Here is a 16,610-nt window from a genome sequence, read left to right on the forward strand (position 1 = left end):
GTTAACTTTGTGATATGTAATGTGTTTATTTTTACAATGAGACCAAACTGACTCGTGTGCACGGATTTAAAGCTCATGTGTGTTAATGAGCTAACAGTCATGACGGGTCAATGATTTCAAGAAAAGTAACACCCATATGCCTTATTTGGGCTGTGTACACAAACACACACACACAGACTGGGTTGGAAACAGGAAGGGTGGCACCCTTGACCTAAGGGAGACTAGAGGCAGATCGGCTTCTCTTGCAACTCTTTCATCTTTTTACTCTGGCGTCAGTCATCACATACGACAGCGGATACTTATTCTAGATCGCCGTTACAGATTAAATCGAACAGAAATAGGACTATAAAAACACAAAAATAGGCCCCAACAAGCACATGACATTTTCACTAATGTACAAGAGTTAATGTTAAAATTATTACTAGGCTTGGCCCTAACCCTGCATATCTTAGATCTGTCATAAATCACCTTGTAATTTCCATTGTAGTTAATTATGACAGTCATTAAAACATGATCCAGGGTGTCAAAAAACTTTATTCCTGGTTTTATTTAATGGATAACAGACATGTTTCACTATTGTATTAATGCATTGAGCTTTGAAGAAATGTCTTATAATTGTTTCTCAAAATGATCTATGAGGAACAGCCAGAGAACACCAGACCCAAAGAACAGTCCAAAGTCAACTTCTAATAACCAGTAAAATGGAAGAAAATAAGAGGTGCATCAATTATCAGTGAAAAGGCAGCCTTAGAAATACAGCTGAATGTACCCTGAACGATACAGACACAACAGTGTCTTTAGCAGTTAGTTAAATAAATGGTTTTGAGGTGCTCTGGTTTTAAAACTCTTGCACTTTTTGAACTATGATGCCATATGCAAGTGGAAAATTTCACTGATTTGCAGTTTGGCCAGGCAAATTTAAAACAACTTTAGTTGGCTACATAGTGTGTACAAGCCAAGTTAGTATGAACTAGGAGTGAATTTGCGATGCGGTTTAGGCTAGTGTAACTAAGACAATTTATCAGATGTTTCATATTTAGCCATTTTAGCATTAAATTAACAATAGATCTACTGTGATAATATTTTAATAATCAATTTTAATCTATTTTGTGCCCACTTTAAATGGCAAATTAATTAATTTTAGTGTATTGCAAAAGTGTCTAAAGGTATGTGAATAACTCATTATTCAGGTGTTTTAGACAAAACCATTAATAACAGCTTTGTGGTAGCAGTTTTGGACTTTTTTGTTTGTGCAGGACTGCATGAGCTAACAGTCAGGTGCACACATACTTTTGGTCATAGTGTATGCTTTTTAGGACACGGCAAAATAATTAATATTCTGGTTTTATGCTTATTTTGTCACTGTGGATGAGCAACATTGCTAAACACCATATTGTTTTATGTCCCATACTCTTAATGTATTTCATCTATTGTATTTTAAAAAATGTATTATGCAAAAATGTATTCATGTCTACATAAATAGCTTACAATGGCATTTAGGGGTACTATGTTTTTTTTTTGTTTTTTTTTTGTTTTTTTTTGTACTGAGCAGTACATATGGAAACTGTCCTTGACATACCAAATATTTAACATTATAAGCCCAAAAAGTGGTTTCAAATAACATTGATATTGAATTGTGTTCTGTGTTTTTTCCTTTAAGTACAGTGACAAAATACTTAAGTTTAGTACTTCATGTACAAGCCTAGCTACTTACAGTGAGAGCCTCCTCCAACAGCCGAAGCTCTTGCTCCAGCACCTGCAGCTCTGGAAACTGACCCCTGTAGTCATCCAGAGAGGACAGCACAGCACCAAGAGCCTCATTTATACCACTGTCCTTTGTCTCTGTTTTTTCTGTCCTGGCCCTGTTCTCCGGCAACATGTCCACCTCTACAACAGTTTTATCAGCCTGGGGAAGCTGTTGCGTGTCCTGGACCACTGTTAGAGTACTTGATTCCATAGCGTCACTTTGCTGTGCCTCTGTCTCAGTTGAAGAACTGATAGAATCCTCCTCAGTATGTGTGTCAGTAATGGTTTGTTCTGCAGTGGATGATGTATCGCTGCTGGATAAAACCAGTGTGGATGGGTCAACAGTCAGGGCACCACCTTGGGGCTTGGGAATGTCCGTGCCTGGCTCCACCTGCTGAGGTACATCAGTAAATACACTGGGCTCTAATGATTCTCCAACATGCCTCTCGGTCAAGGCGGCATCCACGCTGCTCTCGCTGATGTGGCTTAGGGACCGTAAGTAGCGGGTATGACCATTGGGAACTGCCTGTTTGTCTGTGGCTTCAGTAGTGACCATGATTGTAGTCGCTCGTGGCTTGTCCTCCTCCTGCCCTTGTTCCTCCTCCTCCTCATCCTCTTCTGTCTGATCAGCCAGGCGAGTGGGTGTGGAGGTGGCTGATTGGCGGGGGGTGAAGGAGATGTCGATAGTGGGAGCAGCTGCTTGCACCTCAGGCTGCACCACCAGGTTTTTGTGAGCATGTCTGAGACCCAGGGATAGCTGTGGGCTTGAGGAATCGTCCGACGATTCGGATGAGTTTGACCACGCTGTGCCATTCTCCAGCTCCTCTTGCCGTCTCAGCATGTTCTACACACAGGAAAATGGAAAAAAGGAGTAAGGGTAGGAACCAAAGTCAAGAATACTTATTTGAAGGGTTGTTCTGTGTACACATTTGAAACTATTTTTTCATGCTAACATTGACTAATAAATATGTTAAAATTTAGCAATAGATCCATGTTGTCTACAGCAAAAACTACTTATATGCACATGTTGCCTTAGATCAAGTGATCGAGTGATGAGGCATGTTGATAGTATGGTCTCTGTCAACTGGCATTTGCATGATCTTCCATTTTTGAAAGTGGAAGCTGGCTTCAGGCCCAGACAGTAATAATCATAATACAATGCATGCTTTTTCTAATTCTGCTGCAGCCACTATCCAAAAATAATAATAATAATTCCAATTACAAAATATGAAATAAAAGTTGTTTGCATCTTTCACACTGTCTGAATGACAGACAACAAGAAACAGAATTCTATTTTATACCTCTTATAAGACAACTTACAACTACAGGGCTCCATAAAGCAACAATCAGCACCCACCCATGCTCTCCAGTGTACTACAAGCCACCAACTAGAAAACCCAATAAATCCGCAACATTCAATCCACACACGACAACAAGGTTAGCAGCTAAAAGTACTTCCAACTAAAGAAACTACCCACTATATGCAAACCAGCTACACCATCTACACAATCGACTACCACCTAGCAGCACTTACATGACTCTGGGACCGAGACAGGTTGAAGCCAACGGAGGAGACATCGCCACAGCTATGGTTCTGAGACAGTTTTTCGGCCAGTGCATCCCGGAACACATCCAGGAGAGACCAACACTGCTTGGAATGCAGACTCCGTGGGACGGACTGCATTATAGCATGAGGGAAACACACTAAGAACGGGACCTACCAGAAGTCCATGACTACTTGCTAAAAAAACTTACCAAAGCAGCCTTTCAAAGTTGTGCCAAGTTTTAAAATAGTTTAACAATTTTAATATAAGTGCTTTTAAAGGCCACACATTTTATTACCAATAAACTCTTTAAATTAATGCAGGTAAGGCTTAAACATCACCAATAGCAAGTTCACTGATTTAATTTAATAGAAACACATTCTTTATATATAATAAATGTCTTAGATTTATTTTTGCTTTTAATTTTTAAAACAAGATGAGGAAAAGAAAACATGTTGCTGAACTCCCTAACACTGTGTAGGTTAATAATAATCATAAAACTGCTACAGCTTTTCATTTACACAAATAAATATTTGAAATGATCGTTGCAGGTATCATGCTGCTAAAATTACTATATAAAGTCGACTCCAGAATTACTAGCACCATTGATAAAATAATTTAAAAAAAATCATCATTAATTACCTTAGACTCAAACAAAAAATATTTATTTAATATATTCAAACAAAATAAAACCCTTTTAAAATAGTATTTGCAAAACCAGGTATATAACACACCTATAGTTTAAACATGTTATTGTTTGTATCCAGATGGGCTTGCTAATAAACTCAAATACAAACAATTTAGTGAATACAAGCCCAATTTTTCGTTTTTTGTATTGAGAATTTTTTTCTCCAACTTTTTCTCCAATTATCTCCCATAATCTAGTCGTATCCAATTACCCTGGTTGCATTATGTTTCACCTCTACCGATACAACCCTCCACTGAGGAGCTTCGCCCCCTCCGACACGTGATCAGTACAGACTGCCTCTTTTCACCTGCACGAGTCGAGTTCATTTGCGGACCAGCTCTGTGCAAAAAGAGCCACTCTGCGCAGGTCCCATCAATCAGCCAGCAGAGGTCGTAATTAATCCAGTTATGAAGAACCCTAATCCAGCTTTCCCATCCCTGAACAACAGCCAATCATTGTTCATGTAGCCGCCCAGCCCAGCCAGATGGCAGAGCTGAAATTTGATAGGATGTATTTGAAATCCCAGCTCTGGTGTGCTAGCGTGTTTTACCGCTGCGCCACCTGAGTGGCCGAGAAATGTTCTTTTTAAACTGTGTGTAGCCACAACCCAACTTTGATTGGTGAGACGGCACCTTTGGTGGATCCTCCTGTATGATTTTCTCACCTGTTACCAAAGCACCTGTTTATTGTGGAATGTTTCAAACCAGTGCTTGAACTTGAACATTTTATAAATGCTTCACTTTTATTCTGCTCTGTTTTAAAGTGTTGTATTCCATTCTTATCAAATTCTAGATTTGTTTATATTTACAAAATACAATTAAATGGTCAGCCAAAACTTTTAAGAAATTGTACTTTTTCAATGAAATAAAGGTTCAAGAGAATTAACAAATAACAGATTCTTGATTTCTCAAACAGGATTTCCCAAACAGGGATAGATTTGTAATTTAAATTCACCTGATCCACAGTCTCCCCTGTTGTACCAGCATGTATCCCCTAGGTTAAAAATTTTAAGTCACAGAAAGACACTTACATAAAAGGCTTGTTCACGCAGAGATGGCGTATCTGGAGGACTCTGGTTATACGTGGAGAATCGCTTGTTAACTGTAGGAGCTTTGTTTACTGTGCTGGCTGTGGAGTTCTGATCATCTTTGTCAAATGGACTGAGAAGCACAAAAAGAAAAAATAAATATATAAATAAATAAAGCAAGGTCTATAAAGACATGAGGAAAAACTTGGTTTAAAGAAGCTTTAGTGGCCTGCACAGAGCCCTGATCTCAGCCCCAGTAAACAGCTTTAGAATGAACTGGAACATCAATTGAGGCTTTCCTGACCAACATCAGTGCCCAGCAATACAAATACCTTTTGACTTAATGGGCACAAATTTCCACAGGCATATTTTAAAGTCTTGTGAGAAACCTTCTATTTCACTGTTTTAATACCAATTTTTTTTTAAAGGGAATGGTTACAAGCTTATGGACGGGTGTTCAAATACTTTTGGCCCTATATGAAATGCATTTTATATACTAACTATAATAAGTTTGATATGGAAAAAAAGTTAGTTTAACCTATAGTTAGCACAAAACAAAAGAACAAAAGAATTTAACATAAAGAAAAAAACTAATACATATATTAAAATAGATTTGACAAAACCATGAGTAACAATTCTGGAACCTCCGTGGTTTAGCAGCTCATCTTCGCTACCTGCTATGTAAGCAGCTTTATTTATTTTGAATAAGGAATTTAATAAGGAGTCTGATGGGTGATGAGATACAACTAATATTATTAAAGCAATAAGCCACGAGAGGCCGTGCATTACTGTGATTTTAGCACGGGGATGACGTTTTTGGCACGACGCGAAGCGGAGTGCCTAAAACTTCTTTCCCCGTGCTAAAATCATAACAGTAATGCACGGTCTCGAGTGGCTTATTGCTTTTATAAAACGGCGGTCAACATAAAATATAATAAATACAACATTGTTTAATTCATAAATGTATTTATTGTGTATAAACTTACAATAAAGCATTCTTCCACGACGCAAAATAGTTCGATTAACAGTGTTGCTAGGCAACATGAGGGCGAAAATAACATTAATTTTTTCTATTCAGTGGCGTATTAATATGGAATGATGTGAGGTGGTCATAGGTGTGCGTTTATCGGGGATTTTACAACGGCTTCGAACGCGGCTCAGCCAATCAGATTTTAGGACCGGAACTATCCGTTTTATAATATAAAATAAACATCCTTGGCTTACCAGTTATTTTAGTTCTGTAATTAAATTTAGTCAACCAATTTTGAATTTATGTTCAATTGATGTCAAATGACTTCAACAAAACTGAGAATTGATAATAATTAGAGAAACGTATATGTGAATGTGGTCAATTATGAACAAAAGCAAAAGTGAAGATTTTGGAATCTCACTATAAACCTTAAGATGTGTTTTGGCAGGATTTAAATATTTACTGACTGCTTGAAATTGGCACCAAAATGCTGAAACCTTTTGGCAAAACTGCAACGGTAATCCTTGAAGAAGTATTTAAGTCCTTTCTGAGACAGGTTCAGTGCAACCCTAAGCTGAGTTAGACATTATAATTATTTTTAAAGCAACATTTTACAGAATTGCATTAGATGCCGTCTGTGCAAATGTAACTTGGAATTGATTACACAAAAATCTAATACCGACCTCATTTTTATCCTTGAAGATATTTAAAAATCTTATTTTACTTTTTATGTTTTAGTTCATTTATTTGTTTTTAGCTTATTTAAGATCTTAATAATATTAATAAATAATAATTTAATTTTTCTTATTTGCATTACTTGCTGCCTAGGGTCCTTCACTGTTTATTTTTTACTTGCCTTTTATGGTAAATTTACTTGTTTATATGTTAAGTCTCTTGTTCAATGTATTTTTAAATTTAAGAAAAAGTTGCCCATTACCTGTTGTGTAACATTTTTGTGCCTTTGTGTTTTTGAAAATCATTTTGCAATTACAATCTAAATGATGATATTTTCAGTGTAAGATGAAGACATTTTTACCAAGGGTAGCAGGGGTGTCTACATACTTTTGTCCCAGTGTACACAGCAAAAACTGGAGAGTTGAAATTTCAGAGTTAAACATATCAGAGTTGATTTTCACTCTGTGTCATTTTAACAAATTCGGATTTAAAATGTGTTCAGTGTTGGAGTTATTTGGCAGAGTTGATTATACAGGTGTTAACCTAACTCCACAGAGATTTAATTAAACTCCGCCCATGCATTTTACTTCTTCGGTTGGAGACAAGGAGATGACGGCACCATTTTCCTCCTCTCAAGTTTACATGGAAAGTGTAATTAATTCAGTCTTAATGAAAGTATACATTGATGATGATATTGTCAGTATAAAACACAGGTGTACTGAAGGATGTGTGTGTGAGAGTGAGAGAGAACGTTTCTGTTGACTGCAGCTGATTGCTGCCACTTAAGTTCAATCAACTGCTTTTGGTCCTGTGTGATTTTTTTTTTGTTTGCATGTTTAGCCGTCTAGTCAGCTAGGTTAGCAAGCTAAATGACTTGTTTTCTTCCTGCCTGCTGGGGAACTGTATACTGAAGTTGTTTTGTGTTCTTTTTTTCAATGATTATTCTGGACAAATGGTTAACATATCTGATGGTAAAATGGTTAAAAAAACTTAACTTAAAAAAAAGTTATTTAATGGTTTACCTTTTCACTGAATTGATTGTTTTTTGTTCACTTGCTTAATTGATATCACCTGGTCCAACCTATTCCCTTGATTTTGTCCTTATTTAACCTAATGCAAGAGCTCTTTGTTCTGTTTAGCAGCATGATATATGTATGTGTGGATGTGTGATGGAAGTTTTTTTTGGGTTATTTTATGTTTAGTATAACTGCATGACAATTGCATGAATTTAAATTAGTTATTTAATCTCTTTTCAGATTAAATGCGAATCTGAGAGGATGATGAGGGAAATTTTTCAGCGCCACCAGAAACTTGTTAATGATCCAGGCAGAAGTGCTGATATCCTTTCCACCTTCCCAAGATTTCTGGATACAAAAGGATTGGTAAGTTTGGTATGATGTTTTTACTGGGTTGAAATTAAGCATTTAATGTAGTAGTACAACTAGTAGTTGTAAATTAATTCTTTATTAAAGGTTGATCAAGACTTCACTCTCCTGTTTGATGACGAGACATCCTCCAGGATGCTTCAGAAATGGTATGCGTTCTACAAGCCAAATATCATAAGAGGTCAAGAGGCTCACTTCAACACCAGAGCTGTGTCAGGTGTTGCAGTTAGCAGAAAGTTCACCAGGAAGTGATCTTGAGTCGACATGTGTGTTTTATGTGTTTTTAATGCATTTGCTATAATTTTCACCTTTCATAACTTTGTAATTATAGACTAGTTTATACACTGGACAATCATTGTCTGTTTACTGCTCTTAATATGTCTCTTCATTTTTCTTATCTGGACACTACTGCACTTTAACTGTATTTTATGTAAATAATCTGTATCTTGCACTTCTGGTTAGAGGCTACTGCATTTCGTTGGCTCTGTACTTGTACTCTGCACAATGACAAAGCTGAATCTAATCTAATAATTGCAGTCTTTTTTGCATTAATTTAAGCATTCATCATTTTAGAGTTTAAGATTGTTTGTTTATTCTCTGTTTCTAAGTTTATCTGATTTGGGGGAAAATATGACCAATAGACATTTCAAAACTCAACACCTCTGTAAAAGTATTAAATTTTATAAATTTTCCATTATTTGATTGTGACTTTGTCTTCAGCCTATTACCAACAAATGGCCTCCATGTTGTTGCTTTTGCATTTTCACCTGCCACCACCAGGAAAAATAAATGTTATTTTTGAAAATTATTTGGTGTATTGGAATTAATTCTTCTAATTATTAGAAGAATAATGTAGGGAGTTAAATAAACACTACTGAAATAGTAAACTCAAAGCAGTGTTATGTTTAGATAGGACCCAACAGTGGCTGCATATCAGAGCCTAGATTTGAACCGCCAATCTTCCGGTTGATAGCCCAAAGCTCTACCCACTAGGCTACCACAGTCCAATTTTGTCCTAACTGTGTACCCTTAGTGTTACTTTAACTCTGTTTTATGAGTTAAAACAGGAACTCTGACATGGTGTTAAACATTTAACTATTTTAAAAGAGTTGATTTAACTCTGCAGAGTGTGGAGCTATATAAACCCTGAAAAAGTGTTAAAATTAACTCTGTGGGAGTTAATTCAACACTGGACTTTTTGCTGTGTACAATCTGCCCTTTAAAATAGTAAAAACTGTAGAAAAAAAAACCTAGACAATGCAAAATTATATACATAAAAAAAAAACCTTTAGATTAGATTGAGTCTCATCAAATAGAAAAGCAGGACGTACTTCCAGGTGACCTCCAGACTGAGTTTGATGGTTCCTAGATCATTAATGTCCACAGCTACGGTCTGAGACAGGGCAGAAAATAGGTCTTTGGTCTCACACGAGACATTCCCCACCACAACATGATTTGCCAGACTCTTTAGCTCTGTAACCTGAAAAATGAAATTGATTAATTTGGTTTGTAAAGGAAACTTACAACGGCATCACCACACAACCAGACGTGGTAACTGGATACAATATAGAATCTGTCATTACCAGCAGTCTGGATCTAGAATTTCAAATTGGCATCAAAGCACAAAGGGATGGTTTTAGTACTACTGACTCAATTAGGTGTTTGCAGTATCTACCAGATGATAAGAGTACACCATATGAAGTACATATGAACATTTTCTGTCATGTGAAATACACAGTTGTGTGAAATATAAGAACGTCCAGCAAAAGTGCCGTCACATCAATACTGTGATATACACATTCTGATAAATTACTAATACTAATACAAATGACTAAAATTATGGTTGTGCAAAAGTGCAAGCGGTTTCTTCTTTCTGACATTTTAATTTACAGCTGCATACTGGCTAGACCCACATTTATCCGATTTCTGCTCAACCTTGGCAAGAAATACCTGATGTTGAGTTTGGGTTTAAATCCATTTGCTTTCTGGGGAAAACAAACCCCACAGAAAAACGGCATTGCTTTGTTTTTGTCAAATGTAATTGTTAAAGCTCAATGTTGGAAAACAAATCGTATGTACTTCTGGTGATTATGAACATTTCAAATGTACACAAACAGTTTTTTTATATCTTGTATTTAGGTATTGCTTATAAGAAAAGACAAAGAAGTGTGTATTGACTGGGGAAAAAGTCCTGAGGTGTTCGAGTGGTGCAGTGGTTAACATTGCTAGTCCACTACTATCCAGGGTTTGAATCTCCAGCGATGCTGCTGGTCGGTCGGACGTCTACAACCAGATATGATTAGCTATGTCTGGAGGGATGGTGGTGGTAAAATATAAAAATGAAATAAAAAGTCCTTGAAGTCTTCAAAAAATATTCTATTGCTATTGGTTGGCAGTATTTCCTGCAGTGAACATCAATAATGATAAAGGTGAAAAAGCTTCCTAAAGTGCTAATGGGGTGCTCAGATGGCACGAAGAACTAATTTGTTAGCCCATCAACACCGAGATCTCTAACTCTCAAGTTCCAATCTCAGTTGTGCCATTGCAGGGTTCACCACATGCTAGGCTGCATGTGACTCCCACCCTCGTTCACGCAGACACCAGTGCATGTTGTAGCTGTAGTGGAAAGAGACCCCATCTGACCTTCCCCAACAGTGTTTGTGTGGACAGCTAGCCATACCAGTCACTTCTGCTGAGATTTCTCAAATTTAAACTGTCTTCAATTATAAGTTACACCACTGTGCCACCAGAGCATCCCAACCTTGACAGTTGTGTTTGCCACGAACAACTTCACAACAAAGTGATAATTTAGTATACATGCTGTATATATACTTACAGTATTTATACACTGATCAGCCATAACATTAAAACCACCTCCTGGTTTCTACACTCACTGTCCATTTTATCAGCTCCACTTAACATATAGAAGCACTTTGTAGTTCTACAATTACTGACTGTAGTCCATCTGTTTCTCTACATACATTTTAGCATGATTTTACCGTGTTCTTTAATGGTCAGGACCCCAACAGGACCACTACAGAGCAGGTACTATTTAAGTGGTGGATCATTCTCAGCACTGCAGTGACAATGACATGATGGTGGGGTGTTCATGCGTGTTGTGCTGGTATGAGTGGATCAGACACAGCAGCGCTGCTGGAGTTTTTAAATACCGTGTCCACTCACTGTCCACTCTATTAGATATCCTACCTAGTTGGTCCACCTTGTAGATGTAAAGTCAGAGACAATCGCTCATCTTTTGCTGCTGTTTGAGTTGGTCATCTTTAGACCTTCATCAGTGGTCACAGAACGCTGCCCACGGGGCACTGTTGCTGGATGTTTTTGGTTGGTGGACTATTCTCAGTCCAGCAGTGACAGTGAGGTGTTTAAAAACTCCAGCAGCGCAGTTAGTGCTGGACAATAATTCGATATCGATATATATCGCGATAGAAAATGTTTCAATAACGGTGATATGATTTTTAAACAAATCCGATCGATATGCATACGTCAGTGCGTGATGACGTACACCACAGGCATGGCGCCAGTGCTCAGCGTTACCGCTCTGATTATACTCCGCTACAACACGGTGGATATTCGCTGCAAAATTAGTTCAACAGCTGTGAGTGAACGAGCATCCAAAGTTAAAAAAGAAGCAGTAGAAATAGTTGATAAGAGAGGAAAGACTAGACTCTTTTTTTCTGTATTCTTTAAGCACAACATCTGCTGCAGCAAAGTCTGCAGCAACTCTTAAGCACTTTTTATATTCTTTATCCTGGTTGAGCACTTTTGTTCGAAAATGTTTACATACAAATAATAATCAGTCCATGTTGTGGATTAAAGTTAGTTAAGACCAGAGGTGGAAAGTAACGAATTACATTTACTCGCGTTACTGTAATTGAGTGTACTTTTTTGTTTTTTGTGTAATTATACTTTTTAAAGTAGATTTCACAACCTGTAATTTTACTTTTACTTAAGTATGTTTTGTATTAAGAATTGTAATTCGCCACATTTTAAATAAGATCTGTTACTGAGTAAAATAATAAACACTAAAGAAATCGCGTCTGGGAAACTGCTGCAGTGAATTCTGCGACGGGGAGTCGGATCTTTTGTCTCGGTTCCTTTTAAAGAGCCGTATATATACATAAAGCGCAAATCGATTCCTTTATTTCAGTTTAAAGGGCCGTTCAATAGATTCAAATAATTCTACGACATCACTAGTGGTTATACAGTTTAAAAACGTTTTATGGGACTAAAATGACACATTACACACCCCCAAATGTTTTAAATGTTGTATCAACATGTTTCTTCTATTATATTTGAATTAAAAACAACTATTGTGAGATTTATATCCACTTGTCCTGTTTGCATTACACAGAAGAGACCCCCCCCCCTGCTGTTAATAAAGTAACTAAGTAACGTTTACTCCGAATACATTTTAAATGAGTTACCTTTTACTTGAGTAGATTTTTAGACTAGTAACTTTACTCGTACTTAAGTAAAATTCATTAAAGTAATAGTACTTGTACTTGAGTACAATATTTTACTCTTTCCACCTCCGGTTAAGACATATGTTAATATATTACATTATATATTGTCAAAGCTTATGTTTATTTGAGAATGATGTCATGTTTTTGTCTGTATACAAATGCTGAATACAAGTAAAAGGTGAAAGCTAATTTATTTGTATTATTATTATTATTATTATTATTATTATTTCTAAAATATTATGTAGTTGTAAAGGGTGAGATTTCATAGACTTTGCAAATAAATTTCGCAGGTACAGCCTTTCAATGTTGGTGTTCCTGGCAGTTTTTCTGACATTGTATTATTCATATCGATATCGGAATTATATCATATCGACCGAAATTATGAGTTACAGGGGTTGGACAAAATAACTGAAACACCTGTCATTTTAGTGTGGGAGGTTTCATGGCTAAATTGGACCAGTCTGGTGGCCAATCTTCATTAATTGCACATTGCACCAGTAAGAGCAGAGTGTGAAGGTTCAATTAGCAGGGTAAGAGCACAGTTTTGCTCAAAATATTGCAATGCACACAACATTATGGGTGACATACCAGAGTTCAAAAGAGGACAAACTGTTGGTGCACGTCTTGCTGGCGCATCTGTGACCAAGACAGCAAGTCTTTGTGATGTATCAAGAGCCACGGTATCCAGGGTAATGTCAGCATACCACCAAGAAGGACAAACCACATCCAACAGGATTAACTGTGGATGCAAGAGGAAGCTGTCTGAAAGGGATGTTCGGGTGCTAACCCGGATTGTATCCAAAAAACATAAAACCACGGCTGCCCAAATCACGGCAGAATTAAATGTGCACCTCAACTCTCCTGTTTCCACCAGAACTATCCGTCGGGAGCTCCACAGGGTCAATATACACTGCCGGGCTGCTATAGCCAAACCTTTGGTCACTCGTGCCAATGCCAAACGTCGGTTTCAATGGTGCAAGGAGCGCAAATCTTGGGCTGTGGACAATGTGAAACATGTACTGTTCTCTGATGAGTCCACCTTTACTGTTTTCCCCACATCCGGGAGAGTTACGGTGTGGAGAAGCCCCAAAGAAGCATACCACCCAGACTGTTGCATGCCCAGAGTGAAGCATGGGGGTGGATCAGTGATGGTTTGGGCTGCCATATCATGGCATTCCCTTGGCCCAATACTTGTGCTAGATGGGCGCGTCACTGCCAAGTACTACCGAACCATTCACCATGTGCATCCAATGGCGGTGCCGTGTATCAGGATGACAATGCACCAATACACACAGCAAGACTGGTGAAAGATTGGTTTGATGAACATGAAAGTGAAGTTGAACATCTCCCATGGCCTGCATAGTCACCAGATCTAAATATTATTGAGCCACTTTGGGGTGTTTTGGAGAAGCGAGTCAGGAAACGTTTTCCTCCACCAGCATCACGTAGTGACCTGGCCACTATCCTGCAAGAAGAATGGCTTAAAATCCCTCTGACCACTGTGCAGGACTTGTATATGTCATTTCCAAGACGAATTGACGCTGTATTGGCCGCAAAAGGAGGCCCTACACCATACTAATAAATTATTGTGGTCTAAAACCAGGTGTTTCAGTTATTTTGTCCAACCCCTGTATATCGTGATATAAATTTTAGCCATATCGTCCAGCCGATATACGTACTGTAAACTATTGGTGGAAATTTTTGTGGTACAAAAATGTCAATGTTATTTAGACTGTACTAGCTGTACATTTAAAGCTGTACTAGCCCTTCTTATGTCTGTCTGTCTGCTGTTGCACTGTGATTGTACTGGATTTCTCCAAATATTAGTCTGTATTTGGAGATAATAAAGCATAATAAACAAACAAACAAACAAACAAACAAACAAACAAAAAACAAACAAAAAAAAACTATAAAGTAGGGATGTCCCGATCTGATCTCAAAGATCGGGATCGGGGACGATCAAGGCATTTTTTAACTGATCGGAATCAGCTTTACTAATGCCGATCATAATCCGATCTTTTGTTTTACATCAGCATGTCCGCTGTGTGGAAATAGTTTGAATTGGAAAGTGAAACAAGTCCAACAGCGGTGTAATGTCTGCACTGTGAGCGTTTCATGAGGCGGTAGTAGCAGAGCTGCATTCATTACTGTAGAATTTTACTATTTATATGGTGTGTGATTCAAGGATCACACCGGTTTACAAAACAACGTAGTGATGCACTTGTTTAATAAAGAGATAAATACACGATATATTCACATATTGTCGGGAGCAGAACACATTATTAACAACTTCTGTTACGGTTCCGAATAGCGGACAGCTAGAGTCAAGCACTCTATTTCATGCACCATGGAAGCCCCAAAGGGTCAAAACACTCACTTCGCATAGAAACGTCCATCAAACCATTGTCACAATACAAGCACTTTAAAAACTGGCTTTCCTTCATAACAAAAGAGCCTTTCCATTTTATTTTGGTATTCAGGTTTTACTGTAATGCTTTTAAGTAACTTTTTTTCTTATATTCAAGTTAAGCTGCTACACAGATTTCTGTTCCTTTTTAGTGCATCACTGCATTAAACAAATTTTTTTTCTTCGAATGTAAAGTTTAAAGTAAAACTGTAATTATCTCAATCATCTTGATTGATTTTGTAAACATACAAAACATTAAGCCAATAGCTTGGATGCAGCATTTTTCCCTTCAGCACTGCAGAGCTATTTAGTTGTTAAACATATACATTGGATTAATTTGAATAACTGTAATGTACTTGAAGTGTGCACTGTGTGAACAGTATTATCCAGTTCTTATCTAGACAATATCTAGAAAATACAAGTATCGGTTTGAGACTCGGAATCGGGATCAAAATTAATAATCGGGATCGGTATCGGGAACAAAAAAACGTGATCGGGACATCTCTACTATAAAGTGTGTTTAAACACGTTTCCATTTTCACTTGCACTACGTTGAAATGACTGAACTGAACACCAGTTCTCTGACTTTTTAAGATAAAGTTAACCTACTTAAATGTAATGTTTTTTTTTCTAGTTTCAACTTCCCAGTTATGACTTGGTTATGAATGCGAGTGTTCCTGTAAATGTCCTCCACTACTATTCTCTACCTTTTTTTTTTTAATCTTTCCCAGTTCTGCTCTCAGTTTCCCTCCTTTTTTCAGGGGGACCCAGGGGAGATTTGAGCTCTTTCCTGTGTGGATCATGGAATGACAGAACAAGAAGTAAAAGTCCAGCTGCTCACACAGACAGACTATGAACATTTACAGACAGATATGGGTGTGGCGTGCTTGGATGTGAATATCTGATCATTTATAAAGAGCATGATGTTTTATGGCATGTTTGGAAAGGTACCTTTATTGAAAGAAACTCAGTGATGAGGGGGAGGAAGACCATCTCCTCGCTGTCCCACACTTGCTTTCCGTTGATCTCAATTCGACCCCGTAGCTTCCAGCGCTGACGGCCATATTTCATAAAGATCTGTGTAGGGCGAACACAAAGAGGATGTGACTGCACTTACAAAAGTTAAATGATTGATAAAGTCATTTACTGCTTTAACCCCGATACCTCGTTAGTAAGTTAGCGAGTGCTACAGCTGTTGACGTTTCTGTGCCCATATACAGTGTATCACAAAAGTGAGTACACCCCTCACATTTCTGCAAATATTTCATTATATCTTTTCATGGGACAGCACTATAGACATGAAACTTGGATATAACTTAGAGTAGTCAGTGTACAACTTGTATAGCAGTGTAGATTTACTGTCTTCTGAAAATAACTCAACACACAGCCATTAATGTCTAAATAGCTGGCAACATAAGTGAGTACACCCCACAGTGAACATGTCCAAATTGTGCCCAAATGTGTCGTTGTCCCTCCCTGGTGTCATGTGTCAAGGTCCCAGGTGTAAATGGGGAGCATGGCTGTTAAATTAGGTGTTTTGGGTACAATTCTCTCATACTGGCCACTGGATATTCAACATGGCACCTCATGGCAAAGAACTCTCTGAGGATGTGAGAAATAGAATTGTTGCTCTCCACAAAGATGGCCTGGGCTATAAGAAGATTGCCAACACCCTGAAACTGAG

General features: G+C 37.7%; 1 protein-coding gene across 6 annotated transcripts in view; it reads right to left on the reverse strand.

Moving 5' to 3' along the window:
- The window catches only part of ripor1 (RHO family interacting cell polarization regulator 1), a 124,330-nt gene that overhangs the window by 12,765 nt on the left and 94,955 nt on the right, over positions 1–16,610 (reverse strand). For 5 of the 6 annotated variants that reach the window (XM_063004108.1, XM_063004105.1, XM_063004107.1 and 2 more), the window contains exons 10-14: positions 15,878–16,003; positions 9,367–9,515; positions 5,009–5,138; positions 3,281–3,424; positions 1,715–2,590 (exon numbers count right to left, since the gene is read on the reverse strand). In XM_063004108.1, coding sequence (XP_062860178.1) covers positions 1,715–2,590; positions 3,281–3,424; positions 5,009–5,138; positions 9,367–9,515; positions 15,878–16,003 — 1,425 coding nt within the window. The remainder of the gene's footprint in view (positions 1–1,714; positions 2,591–3,280; positions 3,425–5,008; positions 5,139–9,366; positions 9,516–15,877; positions 16,004–16,610) is intronic. The other variant, XM_063004109.1, reaches the window with a different exon arrangement.

The sequence above is a fragment of the Trichomycterus rosablanca genome, chromosome 11 (genome assembly GCF_030014385.1).
Source record: "Trichomycterus rosablanca isolate fTriRos1 chromosome 11, fTriRos1.hap1, whole genome shotgun sequence".
In the NCBI taxonomy this organism is placed as follows: domain Eukaryota; kingdom Metazoa; phylum Chordata; class Actinopteri; order Siluriformes; family Trichomycteridae; genus Trichomycterus; species Trichomycterus rosablanca.